General features: G+C 30.3%; 1 protein-coding gene across 1 annotated transcript; it reads left to right on the top strand.

Annotated features, from left to right (window-relative positions):
• Window positions 1-6463: 6463 nt before the first annotated feature.
• On the top strand, window positions 6464-8067 carry LOC107061155 (uncharacterized). Its single transcript, XM_015309991.1, has 3 exons — window positions 6464-7003; window positions 7311-7454; window positions 7555-8067. The coding sequence occupies exons 1-3, from the start codon at window positions 6464-6466 to the stop codon at window positions 8065-8067; spliced, it is 1197 nt and encodes a 398-aa protein (XP_015165477.1).
• The last annotated feature ends 13649 nt before the right edge of the window (window positions 8068-21716 follow it).

Raw genomic sequence — 21716 nt, 5'->3', positions numbered from 1 at the left:
CAAATCGACCACCAAAGTGTACACAAAAAAAATGTGTTTAAAATTTTTTCCGATAATTTATGGACTGCATGATACAAATCATATTAACTATGATAATGCGGATCTTCTTCAAATTAACAGTTGTAATTTTTATTTTGAACAAACAATTGGGCTCTTGACATCGATATAAGCCTTCATCAAAACGAGGACTCTTTCCGGGAGCATTATCAAAAGCAACTTTCTTACTCATAATCGATCTATTCAAAGAGTAAAAAAAATTAGTGTTGTAAGAGATGATTTTTAAAAGAAACAAAGAGAAATAATTTTCAAGAAGGAGTTTCAAAACTTTTTCTTGAAAAAAAATGAAAAAAAATGTGTGCAGCAATGCGTTTACCAAGGAAAAAAAAAGGTACATCAATGGTATTTCTTTCGTGTAAGGTTAACATGAAAGAGAAAGTAAGATATTTATTAAAGAAAACGTATCCAAATATAATTGTGATTGAGATTCTAAAAATTAATTAAAATAAAAGATAAAATATGACTCCCAAAAATTTAGTCCACTAACCAATAAAATAGGACATAAAATCGTGTAGATTTTTAATTTATAATAAAATGTCATATTTGTAATTAAAATGTTAATGTTGTAAATAAAAAAACTAAAATAATATTAGGTAAATTAAGGTCTTAAATAGTATATTCTTGTAGTTTTTCCATACCTAAACTAGTAAGTGAACCTAATTCTCTTTTAATCTATTATTAACAATTAAGTGAAATTTAAACGTGTAAAAGACATGAAAGTCATAAATAAAGTTTGATAACCATAAAAGCGTGGAAATAAAGGAACTATATTCCCATAACTTGGGGTCGCAATTCGCAAATACAAAAGCCTCTAACACTATACAAATTTGAAATATACTCCATACAACTATCTAGAATAATGAAGACCTAAAAAATGATAAAGAGAAGTCTAATATTGCAAATTAGCCAAACAACCAGCCCGGATTTCAAACTCCACTAGCGCATACAGGTGAGAACCTGCACCAAAAAAGAGTGAAACAAGTGTATAAACATACAAAAATAATGTGTCCTAGTAATTATAACATCATCAAAATAGTGAAGAGATTCGACAGGTATACCATTTACAATAATCAATTAGCATAAAAAAGGCAAAATTACTCATGTATTAACAAATAAGGTCACCATAAATTAAATATATAAACGCTTTTCCTTATTCTGATCCATCTCTTTATTAATTATTTTCATAAGTAATTCTCATCACATGAAGAACGTTTAATCATCATTTTCTTTTATCTTTAAGCAAAATTTTTCCATGTCCCATTAATTCAAAGAGGATCTCATTATCACTTGGCAAATATCATTGGCCACTGTTACTCTCGATCATTTTTTAAAAGTAATAACATAATTTAAGCTAATGTTCAAGAAAGTGGGATGCAAAAATTAGGAATTTAACAAATAGGTCAAGACAAAAATACACTTACCAAATGAAAAATCATAAGCTCAAAGGACTAACTAGTCGTAACAATATTTGAGTAGGTTAAAATTTAGAAGACATATCAAAGAAAGCCTATTATCATATTTTAAACAGAGCAACATTTATTATTAAGATGAAAAACATGAAATATATGTACAAGAAATCTTCTCTTTTTATGGCAAATATTTCAATCAAGATGGACCAATTATACTCTTAAGGAAGACAATGTCATCGCGAACTATAAATACAAACAAGCCTTTATACAGAGTCACTATCCCGAGCCTAGTGTCAGAAAATTTATTATTTTATTTAACACTTACGCAATCATAAAAGTATTACTCAAGCTCGGACCTAAATATGCTAATATCAGATAAGTCAAAATGATCTTCCCCATATTTCTCCCTTACTACTCCTAAAAAGAATAACAAAAGAAATTTAATCCTAAAATTTTATAATATTAACCAATTCAAACTCCAATCCCCTCAGAAAAGAACTAATGCACAAAGAAAAATCAAGAGAGATTACTATCTATAAAGTAGCACAAAAAAACACTCAAGTGATCTTTCCATCCACACTTGAGCATTGTTTGTTAAGTAATCATAACCAACTTAATTAATATCCAAGACATTTCAAAGAGGAATCTAGAATATTCAAGAGTTATAAAGAAATAAAGGAAGATCTCTAGAATGAGTATTCTAGAGAGAAAAGTCTAGAGATTTTCTAGATAAGGTAGTTCTAGAAATAGGTAGTTAGAAGAACATTCTAAAATATAGTAGCAAAATCATTAGCTAGATTCTTCCATCACTACCTATAAATAGAGGTGGTTTATTTGAGTTGTATCTAACCAAGTAAGAAAGCAAAAGAGCAAACAACAAGTGAGTGAGGAATGAGAGAGAGTTGCTAGAGTGTGAGTGCAAGAAATATTTGTCTTACTTTGATATAATAAAATTCAAGTTGTGAGAAATTGATTGTGCTCGGCTCCACAAACAATATCCAACAAGTGGTATCAAAGCCTGGTGGATAAAAGCGAGACATGAACTTAAAGAAGATCTACAAGTTATTGTCAAAAGTTACAAGTCGCAAGGCACTTATCAATGACGAATTTCGCAAGCACTCTAAAAAACGTTGAGAAGTTCAACGCAAGCAACTATGGATCATGTAATTTCTTTCCATGAAAGAAGAGAAATGGTTCATTACACAAAATAAAAAACTTTTTTTACGAGGTACAAATAGAAATTCCTCTGAGCACGAGGATGCAATATTACTTTCTCAGTCAGGAATTATAGGATATCATTGGTGGATCAGACACCACACCACCAACAGATGCTGAAGCAACAAAAAGGTGGAAGGTCAAAGCTGAAAAGGCCATGTATGCTCTCACTATAACCATCGAGGATGAGTTCCTACAATGGATTAAGAGTGCCAAAACACCCAAAGAAGCTTGGGAGACGTTGACAATTGTTTTTACAAAGAAGAATGATGCGAGATTACAAAGGCTTGAAAATGAGCTTTTGTCGATCTCTCAACGAAATATGACGATCAACCAATACTTCTCAAAGGTAAAATATTTATCTTATGAAATATCAAAATTAGATCCTGAGAATACTATCATGGAGACAAGAATGAGGAGAATCATTATTCATAGTCTAAGGCCAGAGTACAAAGGCATAATTATAGCCACACAGGGTGGGCCACAAAACCAATTTTATATGAGTTGAAAAATCTGTTGGCAAATGAAGAAGATCTGGAGAAGCCATTATTAAGCATCTCTATAAAAGATGAAGATAAGGCGTTCTTCAGTAAAAAGTAAAATTTTCAAAGAAGGGATGAGAGGAGAAGCTCACGTCCAGGGGAAGACCAGAATAATCAACATCAAAGAAGTGAGCGACATGACAAGCAGGCAAACCAAAGCTTCAACAAACGACAAGCGGAGAAGTGCTATAATTATGGAAAGAAAGGACACTACGCTAGAGATTGCTGGTACAAGAAAGTTGAAGGTAACGTACCTACTTCTTCCCATAACCAACAATAAGAAGAAAAAGCTTGGGATTTTGAGACCTCTTATGCAGTTGAAGAAACTAATCAACAAGATGAGCTTCTCACATGTCACTCTAACAAAGAAGAGGAGATTGCACTTGCAACTGTAAGTGAGAAATTGGTTGATTATGAACATGATTGGACCGTTGATTCATGATGTTCCAATCACATGACTGATGGTGAGAAAAAGCTCGTCAACATGAGCATATAAAAAGGCGGTCGAGTAGTGGTGACTGCAAATAATTCAAAAATGTCAATAACTCATATTGACAAGACGATGTTCGTGACTCAGCACAACTCAAGACAAGTGGAACTTCAAAATGTCTACCATGTTTCAGTATGAATAAAAACTTATTATCTGTAGCGCAATTAACAGATTTTGGTAACTATGTCTTGTTTGGGACAAATAATGTAAAAATATATTGGAACTTAAAAGTTACAAGCACACCAATCATGGAAGGGAGTGTTCAGATTTTTCCCTGATTTTCTTACCATATTTGAGTTTTAGTTTTACCTTGAAGGAAAGTTAAAGCATTACCATAATTGCTTTTACTTTTCATGAAAGGAAAATATAATTCTCTTCCATATTTGGTTATTCTTTCCTTATATGAAAAGTTTGGAGATCTATAAATTGAAGATTCCTATTCTTCCAACACAATAGGATCTACAATGTAGTCGTTTAGAGACTTTTGTTTATGGGGAGATTTTCTCTCTATAGTTTTTATGTTTTTTATATTAGTTTTTAAATATGTAGGTCAATTGGTCATATAATATAATAATATATGTTTCTTTTAGTATAGTTTTATATGTCGTCTAATTTATCAAAATATGATTTACAATTGTAAGCTTTCACATGACTCCCTAATCACTTTCAAATCCAACAAGTGGTATTAGAGCCATGGTCCAATGGTTCATCGAAGTTAAAGACATGTTCAAATGTTGTTTCAAATCAATTTGCAATCAATTTGATGATAAATAAGATTTTTGTCCAGCTACATGTGGATAAGAGATTTGAACCATATTTTCAACATTTCTGTTGCTGCATCTTTGAAAATAAAAATAAAATAGTTTTAAACCATTTTAAACCCATATATTTTAAATTTTATTTTTAATCATGGCAAGCAACAGTGGTAAAGACTATGTCAAAGAACGAAGATATCATGCACGTGAAGAAGACAGATCAAGTTTTATCAAGAAAATCCAGCCAAAAGGGGAAATTTGTTAAGGTTTTGCCCTGATTTTCTTGTCATATTTAAGTTTTAATTTTACCTTGAAGGAAAGTTAAAACATTACCATAATTGATTTTACATTCATGAAAGGAAAATATAATTTTCTTCCATATTTGATTATTCTTTCCTTATAAGAAAAGTTTGGAGATCTGTCAATTGAAGATCTCTATTCTCATAGCATAACACAATGAGATCTACAATGTAGTCGTTTAAAGACTTTTGTTTATGGGGAGATTTTCTCTCTACAGTTTTTATGTTTTTTATTAATTTTTAAATTTGTAGGCCAATTGGCAGGGGCGGACCCACGTGGGTTCCAGGGGGTTCACCCGAACCCCTTCGGAAAAAAATTTACACTGTATATATAATGTAAATTTTCTGTTTTTATGTAGATATATATATTTTGAAACCCTCAATGACAGGAGAAACTTATAGCGCAGCGACATGTCCCCTTGAAGTTAAGCTTCACGTCGAGAGTTTGAATTCCCGTGTTAGAGTTTTGTTTTTAGTTTCAGTTCCGTTATTTCACGTTTTATTTTAGTTTTTTATTTTAAAAATCGTGCTAAAAGTGTGGTTTTAAACCCAAAAGAATTCAAGGGTCTCATTCCTAAAAGCTAAATAACTTTTCACTTCCCAAATCCCTAAATCACTTCCTTCGTTCTTCCCCGACACTCAAAAGTCAAATATTAAAATCATCTCCCATAATTTTCTATTGATTTGTTTCATACTTGATACTTCATACTTGAATCTATTCAATTTGAAATGAAAAAAAAATCAAAATTCGTACTTATTGCTTAAAAGGTAAAACCCTTTTCTCTTCTTCTTCTTATTCTTCTCTTTCATTTTTCAAGAAATTAAAACTAAAAAATTTGTAGCAAAAATTTCAAAAAATAAATGGGTCTTTATTTTTTAAAGGTTGTAGTAGCTCTGATTATCTGAAGTGGAGGCTCAAAGCTAAAATCTAAAGAGTTAATTGTTTGTCTTTTCTCCAAGGTAAGCTCTTCTCTCCATTTTTCTTGAAAAGTTTGTCTTTCTTGATTGAATATTGACTATCTTCATTTTAAATTGTGATTTTTTTTTTTATTTCTACTTCTTTCTTTGGTTGTTGTAACTAGATTTATGAACCATTTGAATTTTGATGGTAATATCTAATGTAATTTGTTAAAAATATCTTTAATGCATTTAACAATTCAACTATTTTGTATAGATTCATAGTCAATGGAGACGTACTTTATTAAAGTATCAAATTCAAGTTCTATTGCTCAGAATCAACCTAATCGGGAAGAAAATGCTAATCATTTGGAAGTATCATCAGATTCTTCTCAAGAATTTGATTTAAGTTCTTTAAAGGCTGATCCAGGTGAAAGAACTCAAATCTTGGAATTTCATCCAAATCATCATGATGCTATTAGAAGATCTTATCTCCAGAAAAAACCTTGTCAACCTCTTTAAAAAGAGTTCCCATAAACAAAGATTTCTGGAGATATGCGTCGTTTTAATCATAAATGGTTTAATGAATTTCCTGATTGGTTAGAGTATAGTATAAGTAAAGATGCAGCCTTTTGTTTGTATTGTTATTTATTCAAGGGAAACAACAATCTTCTAGGTGGAGGTGAAGCATTTTCGAGTACGGGGGTTTATGAGTTGGCATAAAAAAGCTAGTTTACAAACACATGTTGGTGGGCATACTAGCATTCACAATCAATCAAAAAGAAAATGTGAAGATCTAATGCGGCAACAACAATCTATCCATGCTTCATTTGAGAAACAATCCAATCAAGATAAGCATGGGTATCGAATCCGCTTAGCAACTCCAGTTGATGTAGTAAGACTTCTTGTGAAACAAGACTTGACATTTCGAGGTCATGATGAATCTAAATTATCACTTAACATAGGTAATTTTCTTAAGTTTCTTCCATTTTATGCTAGAAAGTGTGATGAAATTCATAGTTTTGTATTGGAAAATGCTCCTCAAAATGACGAAATGACTTGTCCAAATATTCACAAAGATATTGTGATTGCTTGCAATATTGAAACAATTAAGAGCATCATAAAGGAACTAAATGGTGATTATTTTTCCTTATTGATTGATGAATCTTTTGATGTTTCATGCAAGGAGCAAATGACGGTTGTTTCACGATATGTTGATAAAAGAGGATTTGTGATGGAGAGACTTCTTGACATTGTTCATGTTAAAAATAATAGTGCTTTATATCTAAAAGAAGCAATTGTCAATTTACTTTCTCAACATTCCTTGAGTTTATCTTATGTGCGTGGACAATGCTATGATTGAGCAAGTAATATGCAAGGTGATATCAATGGCCTCAAGATGTTTATTAAGAAAGAAAGTAGATCGGCTTATTCCATACATTATTTTTCTCATCAACTTCAATTAACTCTTGTTGGTGTTTCTAAAAGATGTCTTCAAGTTAGAGAACTTGTACATTTGGTTTCAAATGTTTTTAATGTGTTGGCAGCTTCTTATAAACATATGAATGATCATCGAGAACTTAAAAAAAAATATTCAAGAGGCTTTTGATATGGGTGAGCTTAAAACTGGTAGATGCTTGCATCAGGAAGTTGGTATTTTTAGAGCTTGGGATACTCATTGGGGATCTCACTTCAAATCTTTTAACTGTTTTATTCTCAAGTTTGGTGCAATTATGGATATTCTTGATAATATTGTTGAAACTGGACATTCTATGGATGAAAGATTCAGGGCAACATGATATATCCGAATTGCTCAAACATATGATATTGCATTTGATGAAAGACGTTTTAGGAATTACTAATGATCTTAGTACATGTTTATAAAAAAAGGAGCAAGACATTGCAAATATCATGCTACTTGTTAAAGCGGCCAAGAGAAGGCTACAAGAGTTGAGGGAAAATGAAAAACAAGATTTATTTGTTGTTGAGGTGTCTACATTTTGTATCAAGTATAATATTTTGGTACCTAATTTTGATGAGTCGTATGTTAATTCTGGAAGATCACGACATAAATCTGTTGATTATACTATTTTTCATCATTATCGTGCTGAAGTATTTTGTAAAATAATTGATTGGCAATTACAAGAACTCAATGATCGTTTTAATGAGGTGACACCTAAGTTTCTTTATGGAGTTGCTTGTTTGAATCCAGTAGGCTCATTTTCAAGTTTTGATATTCAGAAAATAATGAGAATGACTGAATTATATCCCGAAGACTTTGATGAACTTAGCATGTTTGCACTTGAGAATCAACTTGCAAATTACATTATTGATGTTCGTGATATCGATAAAAGGTTATCTGATTTACATGGGCTTTGTGATCTTTCAAAAAGATTGTTTTAGACAAAAAAGCATTCATGTTATCCTCATGTATTTCGTTTGGTGAAATTTTCTTTGCTTCTGCCAGTTGCCACTACATCGGTTAAAAGAGCTTTCTCGAGAATGAACTTTATTAAGAATGAGTTGCAAATTCAAATGAATGATGAGTTCTTGAGTGGTTGCATGGTTCCTTTTATGGATAAATATGTGTTTAATTATGTTTCAACGAATGATATTATTTTGTCTTTTCAAGAAATGAAACCTCGTCGAATAGTATTGTAAACGTGCTTGAGAAGTATTAGCACTGACCTCTTTTTGGAGTTTGTAGTTAGCACTCTAGTCCTAGAATGAGACATTGTGAAGTGCTATTTTTTTTTGTTCTAGTTAGCACCATTTTTTGCTCTACGTAGCATCCTAGTTCTAGATTAACACGTTGTAAAAGGGTAACCTTTTGTTTTACTGTAATCACTCATGTTAGTTTCGGGTCTCTTGTGACGAAACTAACTTGTTGTACCTATAAACTATATACTACTACTTCCTTGAAATTTTATTTTGTTGGCTTATTTACACGTTTATACTTTCATTTTTTGAACCCCCTGAATGAAAATTTTGGGTACGCCACTGCCAATCGGTCATATCATATAATAATATATTTCTTTTAGTATAGTTTTATATATCATCTAATTTATATTTGTAATTATAAGCTTTCGGATGACGCCCTAATCACTTTTGAATCTAACATGGAGAAGATTAGAATCAATCTACGTCATGTCAGCGAAGACAACTTATGTTGAGAAAACACAGAGTAATGAAACAACTGATCTATGGTATGCACGTCTTGGGCACGTGAGCTACAACAAACTAAAAATCATAATGCAACAGTCAAAATTAAAAGGTCTTCCCCAGCTTGAGATTAGAGGAGACACTATATATGTTGGATGTCAATATGGGACAGCACATCAACTTCCCTATGGAGAATCAAAGTATCAAGCGAAGAAGCCATTGAAGCTAGTACACTCAGACGTTATTGGACCAGTGAAGCAGTCCTCCATCAGTGATTATCGCTACATGGTAACATTCATTGATGACTTCTCAAGGTATGTACTTAAAAGAGAAATCTGAAGTATTTGAGAAGCTTAAAGAGTTTCAATATACTGTAGAGAATGATATTGGAAGAAAAGTCAAATGTCTCCATACAAACAATGGAGGAGAATACACATCACGAGAGTTCAATAACTATCTTAAAGAGAAGTTGATAAGACGACAACTAACTTGTCCAAATACGCCACAACAAAATGGAGTGACTGAAAGAAAAATAGATATCCAACAAAGATATGCAAAAGTATGTTGCATAGTATGAATGTACCATCAAGGTTTTGGGTATAATGCATGAAGACTGTTGTCCACATCACCAACAGGCTACCGCAGGCAAGATTGAGATTCATCTCACCATTTGAGATACTTAAAAGTGATTCCTATAGTAAGCCACTTTCGAGTTTTCGGTTGTGTGTGCTATGTGTTCGTGTCAGATCATCTCTGCAGCAAGTTTGATAAGAAAGTTGTTCATTGCATCTTTGTTGGATATGACAAATAAACAAAAGGATGGAAGTATTGTGACCCTAACACAAATTGGACATATGTGTCAAGAAATGTTGTATTTGATGAAGCATCATCATGGTTGTCTGAAGAAGTCACATTACTAGATTCAATAGAATTAGAGCAAAAGCGACAACATAAGCTTGAAGAACAAGGACAAGGAAGTAAAATAGAATTACAACAAGAGGTATGTGAAATACTCGAATCACATAAAAAAGAGATATCTTCAACCGGAGAAAATAAGAGCCCGTGGAAAATTGGAATTCATTAAACTCCAGAAGAGTTGCAAGGAGTACAAAAAACTCCTCAACTACGAAGATCCACACGACCGAAACTCTAAAATAGTAAGTATATAAATGTGGCGCTGGCTGAGGTTGACAAGGTCAAGGAACCTACCACCTTCGAAGAGTAGTGAATGGAGAATGGCAATGGAAGAGGATATTTCAGCCTTAAAGCTAAACCAAACTTTGGAGTTAGTGGCTAAACCTATGGATGTTAAACCCATATCATGTAAGTAGGTATATAAGCTAAAAACACGTCCTGATGGATCTATCGAACGGTACAAGGCACGATTAGTAGCTCGGGGATTCTCACAAGAGTACGGTCTTGACTATGACGAGGCATTTAGTCCCGTGGCAAAAATTACTATTTTTCGTGTTTTACTAGCTCTGACAGCTAGTATGTCTTGGACACTGTGGTAGATGGATGTGAAGAATGCTTTTCTTCATGGAGAAGTGGATCGCGAAATATTCATAAATCAGCCACAAGATTTTCTGAGTAGAGTCAATCCTAATTGTGTGTGCAAATTGAAGAAAGCTTTGTATGGTTTGAAGCAAGCCCCCCGAGCATGGTATGGAAAAATTACCGAGTTCCTGATCTAAAGTGGCTATCAAGTGGCATCAACAGATTCAAGCTTATTCGTAAAAGCTCGTGAATAAAGGTTAGCTATCATATTAGTCAGTGTAGATGATTTAATCATCACATGATACGACTTCGATGAGATTTATCAAAGTAAAATAAATTTGATGGTGTGATTTCTAATGAAAGAGTTGGGCGAACTAAAACAATTCCTTGGTCTTGAGGTTAAACAAAACAAAGGATGAATTATTCCTTGGACAACAAAAGTACGCGAGAGATCTACTCCAAAAATATGGAATGATGAGTTGCAAGATATCTTCTACACCAATGGAGCCTAACCTAAAACTATGTTCCCATGAAGGCAAAGACTTGGAGGAAGAGACAATGTATCGTCAACTTGTCGGTATTCTTATCTATTTAACATTGACCAGATCGGATATTACCTTTGCAGTTGAAGTAATTAGCAGATTTATGCAGAAACCAAAGAAGCCTCATTTGGACGCAATCGGGAGGATATTAAGGTATGTGAAAGGAAGTATTGGCTATGGACTATTCTATATGAAATGAGCTTCTTGCAAGATAATCGAATATTGTGATGTTGATTAAGCTGGTGACCATGATACTCGAAGATCAACCACTTGATATGTTTTCAATCTTGGATCAGCCGTAATATCATGGTGCAATACAAGACAACCAACTATTTCACTTTCAACTACAAAAACAGAATATCGAGTAAGAATGATGACAGGACAAGAGAGCACATGGCTAAAACAACTCATGTAAGGCTTGCATCAACATCAAAAGATATGGTACCACTATATTGTGACAACTTGTCAGCTATTCGTTTGGCTAAAAATCCTGTATTTCACGCTCGGACGAATCATGTGGAAGTACACCATAATTTTCTTCAAGAAAAAAATTCTTCAAGGCAAAATTGAAATGAAGCAAATTAGGATAGAAGAGCAAGTAGCGGACATATATTCACAAAGAGACTGGACAACATGAAGTTTATAAGATTTCAAGAAGCGGTTGGAATGATTGAAAGAGAAAATAAAGTTGGTGCTAAGGGGGAGTGTTAAGAAATCATCACTAACTTAATTAATATCCATGACATTTCAAAGAAGAATCTATAATATTCAAGAGTTATAAAGAAATAAAGGAAGATCTCTAGAATGAGTATTCTAGAGAGAAAAGTCTGGGGATGTTCTAGAAAAGGTAGTTCTATTGGTAGTTAGAAGAACATTCTAGAATATATATAGTAGCAAAACCCTTAGCTAAATTCTTCCATCACCACCTATAAATAGAGGTGGTTCATTCGAGTTGTATCTAACCAAGTAGGAAAACAAGAAAGAAAGTAAATAAAAGAGCAAACAACAAGTGAGTGAGAAATAAGAGAGAGTTACTGCTAGAGTGTGAGTGCAAGAAATAATTGTCTGTAAGAATTGTAAGACCGAAGCGGGTTCTTACTTTGATATAATAAAATTTAAGTTGTGAGAAATCAATTGTGCCCATCTACACAAACAATATCCAACATTGTTCTCGTTGTATACTATAAATAATAGAAAAAATTACCTATACACACATTTCCCCCCCATAATTTCCATTATTCCCTACCAGTTCTAAAATTTTCCAAAATCTCTTATTTTTTAGGATAGCACAAAACTGCCGGATACATAATCCACATGATTTTTTTCTCCCTTTTTCACGCCACAAATCTTTCCACAGTTACCCCATTAATCCATGTATGAATTTAAAATATTTTCTCTTTCCAATTAATGATTTCAAGTTATTCAAGAGGTGGATCTCTTTCCATGACTTCAATTTTCATTTTTTTTAGTTTTTCATCTTCAACATTGCTTACACCTCTAAGATTGACCAAACAGATGAACACATAGCAGCCTCCATGCTCTTCGCAATAGATTTCAGTCATTCAGGTGTTTCACCTGGAACTAATGTGAAAAAGAAGACATATTTCATATCAGAACAGATCTGATAGGCGCTTGTTTGTTTCCTTCCTTTAGGTTTGTATGAGAATGGCTTTTTGTGTCTGTTAGGAACATCCCATATAATTCAAAGACTGATCTATATAATTAGTAAACAATAATGCCTTCATTTCAACTTATGATACATTACAATTTTATCATGTACAATGTTTCGTGTTCAAATTACTAAATTATCTTACGGCTATAGTTTGGGATACATTAATTATATTTTTAATGTATCTAGTCAATTTTGCTTCTTAATTAATGTATAATGACTTTTTTTCAACACTACGATACATTACAATTTTATCATGCACGGTGTATCATGTTCAAATATTAGCTTTCATACATAACCTTAATTAGTTTTGATACTTGATACAAAACTTCTACCAAATGTATCATTTATCAAAAGTTTGATTAAAAAATTGATTTTTTTTGGAAGAATGGAAAGAAGAATTTTGGGATCTAAAAACACATTACATATACATCAAACTAGTAATGTATCAATTTGTAATGTATCACGACTTATATATCAATGTACAAATTAAAAAATTAAAAAACAGAGGGTATACATAGCAAATCCAAACAACTTGAATCAAAATTGAAAGGATCTTCAATGAACTTGAAGATTCAAAAGGAAATCGTTTGTCCAACAATACTTCCATCACTTTTGTATCCTTCACAATTCATCTCGCTAACCCAAAATTTTGACAACAGTTTATGAATCAAATCTGAAAGGCTTCTTCGCTGAACGGGGGGGAGGGGGGCAATTTGAAATTTTGAATTTTTTAGTTCTCGATTTGTCTCTGTATGATTGAGAGTAAGAAGAAACGTAAGCGTAATTTATGAGATTTAATTAAATTTTCATATTTTTATTTCCTTTTAGCGTAACAGAAGAATTCTTCTTTGTATTAGAATTAATGTATCTGGATGGTGAATTAATGTATCCGGATGGTGACTTATGTATCCGGAAGGTTCAAATTTTAAGGGATTATTGTAATTAGAAAAAGAGTAGGGATAAGATGTAATTTACTCTTTACACTATGAGATTTATGTAAGTTATACTAAAGAAAAAAGACATAAAATCACCACTGATGTTGTCCCGAATTTTCAAAAAGACACCTTTACTTTGCAACCGTCCTATTACCCCACTAAACAATTATGAACTTATATTATTATATTATTTTTCAATCAGCCCTAAATTTTAAGAAGCAAGTGTGTTCACACACCAATCATTACATGACACGTGTTAAGTTAATTAAAAGTTAATTTTTTTTTTCATTTTAAGTTTTTTCTTTATCTCTCTCTCTCTCTCTCTCTCTTAATTTTTGACTTATTTTAATTTTGATGTCATCTTAAATTCCACTTCATCCATCCCTCCATTTTCTTTCTTTTTCTTCACCTCCCACCCTCACCCCACCCCCACATCAAGTTGAACCCCTCTCCCTTTTTCTTTTCTTTTCTTTTTTTTCTTCTTCTCCAATCAAATTCTTTATTTAGTGATTTGTTTTTATAAAAAAAGAAGTCATATTGTTTTCTAGACTTTATTGAATTATTGATAACAAAACTAAATATTTTTCTAAGAAAATTTAAAATTTTGAAGGTATCATCAATTACTCTTTTTCATATAACTTCAAAATTAGAAATGATGATTTTAAAAGAATCAATGAATTCCCCGAAAATTAAAAGAACTTGATTGAAATCGGATTAAAAAAAACTATATGATACCTCCTAATCATCTTGAAATCTAATGGGTTTATCAAATTGTTCGAAATGTAAGAAAATATTTAGATAAAGTTTTAAAATTAAAGAGAGTAAAATTAAAGTAGTAAAAAAAGGAAAGTGAAGTTGTAGTAAAAATGGTGACATTGGAAGTAAGAAGTTTCAATGGAGATGACAATGAATTTTTGAAGAAGAAAGAAGAAAGAAAGAGAAAAAATAATAAGGAAAAAAAAGGTTAAAATAATAAGAAAATATATTTTATGATAAAATAGTTGTAAAAATAAAATTATAGTAGTTATTTTAGGTTTCTCACTCTCTTTGAGAGAGTGCACACATTCTCTATGTAAGGTGGACAAAAAATGGTGTAATAATATCAATTCAAGATTGTTTAGTGGGGTAATAGAACGTCCGCATAATTAATGTGTCTTTTTGAAAATTCGGGACAAGTTTATATGTCATTTTATGTTTTTTCTCTATACTAAATAATAAAAGGGAAAAGAAGCTTCATAGAAGATTGAAGCATTACCAACTCATTTGGTACTCAAATTTCTTCTAATATAAGATATGATTATTTATGTGAAAATCTCACACTTAACTCCAACTTTATATATAGTCTGCTTTTACGTATCTCCAATATTAATAGCTTCCCTCTCATATTTATACTCTTTAAAAAATAACACTAAAAGAAACAATAAAATTAAATTGTTTTTCAACAAACGCCTGATTTAATATCGTGACACGATTTAAACTATTTTTTGCCTTCATTTTGAACTTATAAATTGGACCCCCAATTTTAATTCCGTTTTATGACTATGTTCTTGGAATGATACAAATATTTGCCAGCCAAAAAATGATAATTCATTTGAGGAGTGTTTCATTATTGCCTAGACCACCTTGAAAATTTCAGAATATAAGACTCAATATCTACCTCTTATTTTGACTTCATTCCCTTTTCATCATCCATCCCTATTTAATTGGTCATGATTTTAATAAACTTTTATTTCATGAAGTTCTTGAGAGTAAATATATGTGTACCCCATTGAAATTAAAATTCTATATACTCTTACATAAAAATAGATTTATACAATGACACTTAATTATTTTATGAAAAATTATTCAATATATATTGAGAAGTCAATTAAATTAACCATTTAATTAATTAATAAATAGGAGAACAAAAGTTAAGATCAGTGGAAGATAAAGTAATCAAATACTCTATCCGTCCACTTTTATTTGTCATGTTGCGCTTTTCGAAAGTCAATTTGATTAATTTTCAAAGTTAAATTAGATTACATTAATTCGATATTTTAAACAAAAAAAATTAGATATTCAAAAATTATACGAAAAGTACTATAAATTGCAATTTTTTGCATTTCAATATGATAAAAAATATACATCGTAAAATATTAGTCAGAGTTTTTATAGTTTGACTTTAAAAAAGAAAACTATGACAATTAAAAGTGGACGGATGTAGTAGTAGGATTGATCTTAATTTTTGTTGATTTCTTTATTGAGATATGTGATGACATTAAATCTTTTAATTAATGTTGAATGATCGTAATATCTTATAATTTTTTCAAAAAGAAAATAGTATTTTCTTTTGATAGCTTATGATTCTTCCAAGAAGAAAATAGTAGTTACTTTTAATAATTGAATGTTAAGAAAGGATCATTTCTAAATTTGATGGGGGTGATTATTATCGCGCGAAGCACGGCGCAAATTATTTTTTAACCGCAAGGAGCAAATTAACTGCTCTTTTCGTTCATTTATACTTGTCATTGTTTGACATAACACATTCATTAAGAAAACATTTATTGGTATACGTATTTTTTTTACCAAATGATCCCTATTAAATGATATTTAGTATTAGGTCTTGAAAACTGATTTGTAAAATAAGTATTTAATACTGAGGGTAAAACATGAAATTTTTTTTTGTCTTTTCTTGATATGTCAAAAGTGACAAGTAAAAGTGAACAGAGGGAGTAGTTTCCTAATAATAGGAAATAATAATTAAATGATGATCTTGCTTTGCGTGGAGCAAACTAACTAGTTCCTACTAGAAAATACTCATCTGTTCGTTTTTATATGTCACCATTTTAGATTTCACTTGCATAAGAAACTAAGTAAGTTTACAATTCTACTCTTATTTAATGTTTTTTTGAAGTCAACTTTTCAATAAATGACAAATAAATGCATCTTTCATTTTTAATTTGTTTGTTGAAATTTCTTTTTCAAATTAAGATTTTATAGAGTAATGTAATGGTGAAAGTAATTAATCAATATATGAAGTAATTAGAATGAACATTAATTACTTTTTTTCTAGGTTGGTCAAATATCTATTTTCAAGACTAATTAACTATCAAGGGTATAATAAAAATAATATTGTAATTTATGCATTAATTTTATAAAATGACAAGTATTATGGACCAACTATTTATAGTAAAAATGACATATAAAAAGAAACTGAGGGAGTACTAATTAAATGACAATTTTATCCAATGTTGTATTTATTTCTAAGTGATAAAAAAGTTTATCAATTTCACTTGAGTTATGGGCTAAATTCATTCCTAAATTTTGACCTAAATATAAGGTGCATCTTGTATTACCTCAGTGAACAAAATATAACTCTCCTCAGTGAACAAAATATAACTCTCTTCATCTTTCAGCTTGACAAAATAATAATAACACATTATTACTGCACTTGTTCAAGAAGAAATGAAACAAAGTCTGTCAAGCAACGAGAATACTTTTATTGTACTTGTAGCGCATATTGTTTGCAATAAATTTTAAAGTGATAGTAAATATTTTACAATCACAAATAAAATATGTAGAAACAAAAATATTTTATTAAAATAATATGGATACAATTTTGTTCCTCCCTTGATTCTTCTCTCTCAATTTTTTCCGTGATTTGAGGGTCGTTAGTGACGTACTTCTTGAAGGAGGATAATTTAGACTTGATCTCCATGAAAGAATTTGTGGATCTTCTTGAAATATTTGATTATTAAGAAGAGTTTGACATATCTTGATCCCTTTATGAATATCCCACGAGTTTGATCCCTGAATATTCCATGAATTATCGAAATGTCTCTTAAAAAAATATAATACCATTTATATAGGCATAAACTAGAGTTTAGAGGAAAGTAGCTCCAAAAACCCTAACTGAAATAGAAATCATGTTGTAGAGTCCTACAAATTATAACCGTTAGCGCAAGATTTTAATGATAAACAATTGTGGATCTCTGCAGGTTAACATGACATCAAAAAAGGAAAGAATCAAAGCCAGTTCAGAATGGAACTATCACAATATTTGATCAACCCAGAAATCACCATTCAAGAATCCCTGAAATCGCGGCAATCAAGATCTTGATACAAGGAAGATAACAGCTACAATCAAAAGATTCATCAATCAAGGAAGGTGAATATAACAACTACAATCAGTTGACCTGAATCAAGATTCATCAGTCAAGGAATATGACAATCAACAAGAATTCAATAAAGAGATCAAGGACAATCAAAAAGGAAATCGAAGATTAGCCTTAACATTATTCTTGGAAAATAAGGATTTCCATTGACTTCTTTTTCAAAGATCAAATATCTTGGGTTGCTATCTCTTCATATAGAAGATTTAAGTCTCAACACTATAAAAGTTGTGTCTGCCAAAGAAGAAGGTGTACAGCGAGTCTTAATCATCCTACATTCTCTACTCTACTTTTAACAAGCATTGTATTACTTAGTTTCTACAGTGTAAACAAAAAAATATTGTTGGTAAGACTTTGTATCAAAAGAAAAGAGAAAGAAAAAGATTGAGTATAGACATAAGAACTGTACTCAAAACTTGTACTCACTACAAAGATTCTAAAGGCTAGAAGAGAATACCCTTGCAACCCGGGCACTGGACGTAAGATCCACATTGTATCCCAACTAGTATAAAAACATCTTGTGTCAATCTTACTTTCTGCACTTTCAAGTCTGTTTATTTATTCCTGGAAACAACAGGTGACTAGTGACTTTCATAAGTTGACTATTCAAAGAAGAAAATAAAAAAAAAACAATTCACCCCTCTTGCACTTTCAATAACAAGTTTAATACGAAAGTGCACATGCATATCAATCTTTTTTAAACAAACTAAACAAGAATGAATGCCATAGTATTACGAGGAGGAGAATAAGCTAAGCAATTCTGGTCCATTTGCTGACATTGTTAGCAGCAGTAACATTATCATGCTTGTCCCAACACTCTTGTTATAAAGAACAATACCAAATTCACCCCCAACAACAAATAATGATAATGTTATTAGTCCTTGGTTTAGTGCACCACCACCAAAAAGTATAAAAAAAGTTGATCAATCTTTCAACTTCCTCTCAAATTTCAATAGAAAATTATATTTATCAAGAAAAGCGAATCCAAAATTTAGAGTCAGTGTGATATTTAAAAAATTATGATACTAATTAATGCAGTTGAGAATGGTGCCTCTCTAGATACCCAACTTTATAAGAAGGTAAAACTAATCCTACTTTAATTTTATTTTAATCTATCTAGTGTCCAAATACTTTATCTATCCATTGTTAAATGAGTGCAACATTGAAACTATCCAAACCCTAAATAAGAAAAGGAAAGAAGAAAATTTGCAAATCCTTCTGAAATTTCATCAAACATGTAATGAACATCTTAACACTGACTTAGAAAATCTTGGTTATTTCAAATTGTGACAATAATTTCTATCAAAATGACAAAGATGAAGAGAACATGAATGCATTAAACAATTAAGCACTATAGGAACAAGAAAGAAGATTTTTTTTTTCTTTTTTTGCAAATGATAACATAGGATTGAAAATTTCTTCAAAAGGTTTACACTATTTTAGATCTAAGGAAAGATAAGTTTTTGAAAAAAATAGATGGAAAGTCACATGCCTGATACTTAATTTTTTGTTGATGTCGTTAGTTAAAAGAATGACGGATCTTGCAATTTTTAAATAGAATATGGATATTTTTTGCTTACTAGAAAAGGGTGAATTACATGGGCATTTTCCTAGGGATTAGTATGAAAATTTGCAGGAAAATAAGTTTTCGAATTTTTATACTAATCCCTAGGAAAATCCCATGTAATTCACACTTTTCCTATAATGTTAGTAACATACAACAAAGATGTAGTTTAGGCTTGTGCTATAGTTCAAGCATGATTTTAGCCAAAAACTCTTTAAAAGTATTTTAGAAACTTTGATGCAGTACTATATGGTTCCATGAGTCTACATATTTGTAATGTGTGTTATTGTCTTATTCAACTAATTATTACTTCTTCTTTAGTTTCTTTTCTATTAAGTGCACTGATTATGGCAGTAGAAGATCCAGAACTTCTGACAATGTTTAGTACTTCTTCCGTCTATTTTTATTTGTCATATTACGCATTTCGAAAGTCACTTTAATTAATTTTTAAAGTTAAATTAGATAACATTAATTTGATATTTTAAACAAAAAAATTTAGATATTTAAAAACTATACGAAAAGTACTATAAATTTTGCATTTGTTTGCATATCAATATGATAAAAAAATACACTGTAAAATGTTAATCAAATTTTTTATAATTTGACTATAAAAAAGGAAATCATGACAATTAAAAGTGGACGGAAAAAGTCATCATCTTCTGTTTTTGTTATACATTTATTATCACTCATTAAGACCATCTTCAAGCCATCTATATTTTACTCTCCATTCTCTATATTTGGAGAGTAAAATAGAGAATGCCCACTCCAATTACTCCCCTCTATATTACTCTCTATACTCCATTTATATAGAGAGGTGAATAGTATTTCTCCAAATTTTGAGAACTACTATTCACCTCTTTATTTCACTTTTTGATTATTTTAATATTATTTCTATGACATCATTAATTAAGTCTTTATTATTTGCAATTATTTTCTAATGTAATACAACATCTAAAAATATATTATTGACAAGTTACTTCTTCCATCCGAATTAATGATTTTTCTATTTTAAAAAAAAATTAGGACTTTAAATATGTAATTTAAAAATCATTTTAATTTTATTTATATTATATAAGACTATTAATTAAGTGTCTAATATTTGCAATTATTTTCTAAGTAATATAATATCTAAAAACATATTATCGATAAGTATATTACTTCCAACCCGAATTGACAATTTTTCTAATTTAATTTTTTAAAATTTTTTGTCACGTTAAATATGTAATTTAAAATTATAATTACTTTTCACTATGAAGAATGCACAAAGTTTATATGATAATTCCAACAATCAACTTTTATGTTATAGTGATAAATTATTAAACTACACTTTTTAATGAGCATGAAAATACTTGATGCAATAGTTCAAAAATGGAATAGGGGAAGTAAATTAGTATACGAAATAATTGGATACAAATGAAATTGTTAATTTAAACAATTTTTAGCTACACATAAATAAGATAAGGACAAAAAGTTACTCATTTTGAACTCCGTAATGCATTAATAGAGCATTTATGAAAGAAACGTAATAGTCTTGAAAGTTGAATATCTATGTAAAAGTTAAAATAACTTTTTCGATGATGCAATATTTATTATGTAATTGTGTTTCATCAATGATTTCATTTTGATTTGAATTGTTCGTTTATATGTATTATATATAATATGTGTTGCAATTATGTTATTTAAAATTTTAGAATAAATATTTTTTTTATTTAATGAAGAATTTGATAAAATAAAATTTTATATTACATGAAGATTATATAGATTATAGGGTGATTATTTGAAATAGGAAAATAAAATTTAAATAGAAATAATAATATAATATTGAAGAAAGAAAAAAAGATTCGTTTTTAGAAAGTAAAATAGAAAATTGAGTTGACGTTGATTGTCCAAAAAAATAAAGAACTCTATATTTGGAGAGTAAAATAAAGAATAGAATTGGAGATGCTCTAAGTTATCTTGTTTGAATTAACTAATACCTAATTTTTGTGAAATGTAATATTGATTAAAGAGAGATGATTCCTACAATACATTATTTCAGTCGAGTCCAATAATATTTGAAAATGAATAAATATTACTACTAATTATGTGATAAATAATGATACAAAACTTCAATTTGAAACACAAAAGCCGGGCTCATGATTATGGCAAAAGACAATTGTATCCCACCTATACCTATGGATGTATAGGTTTTTCATGGTACCTTTTGCTTCTAGGTGGTTTGGTGTTATTGATTCTAGTAATATGAACAACAACTTTTCAAATTCAATTTTTAATATGTCGGTTCAATCGAATATGCTAATGTATAAATCAAATTTCTTCCAATCTTTTCAAAACAACAATCAACCCACTGATTCTCATAAATATTACTAATTTTATAATAATTTACTCTATTTTTGTGACTATATATCCAACTATCAATATGGAATGCAATATAACATAATTTTTCACTACAACAAAAATAACTTTTAGCGGCAATAAATATTGACATTAATAAAAAATGTTAAAGTCTTTATCGACATTAGTTAAGTG

Source organism: Solanum tuberosum, unplaced genomic scaffold (genome assembly GCF_000226075.1).
Source record: "Solanum tuberosum cultivar DM 1-3 516 R44 unplaced genomic scaffold, SolTub_3.0 scf00119, whole genome shotgun sequence".
NCBI classification, from domain to species: domain Eukaryota; kingdom Viridiplantae; phylum Streptophyta; class Magnoliopsida; order Solanales; family Solanaceae; genus Solanum; species Solanum tuberosum.
Note: the sequence above shows the minus strand (reverse complement) of the source record. Positions and strands in the feature narration are given on the sequence as shown.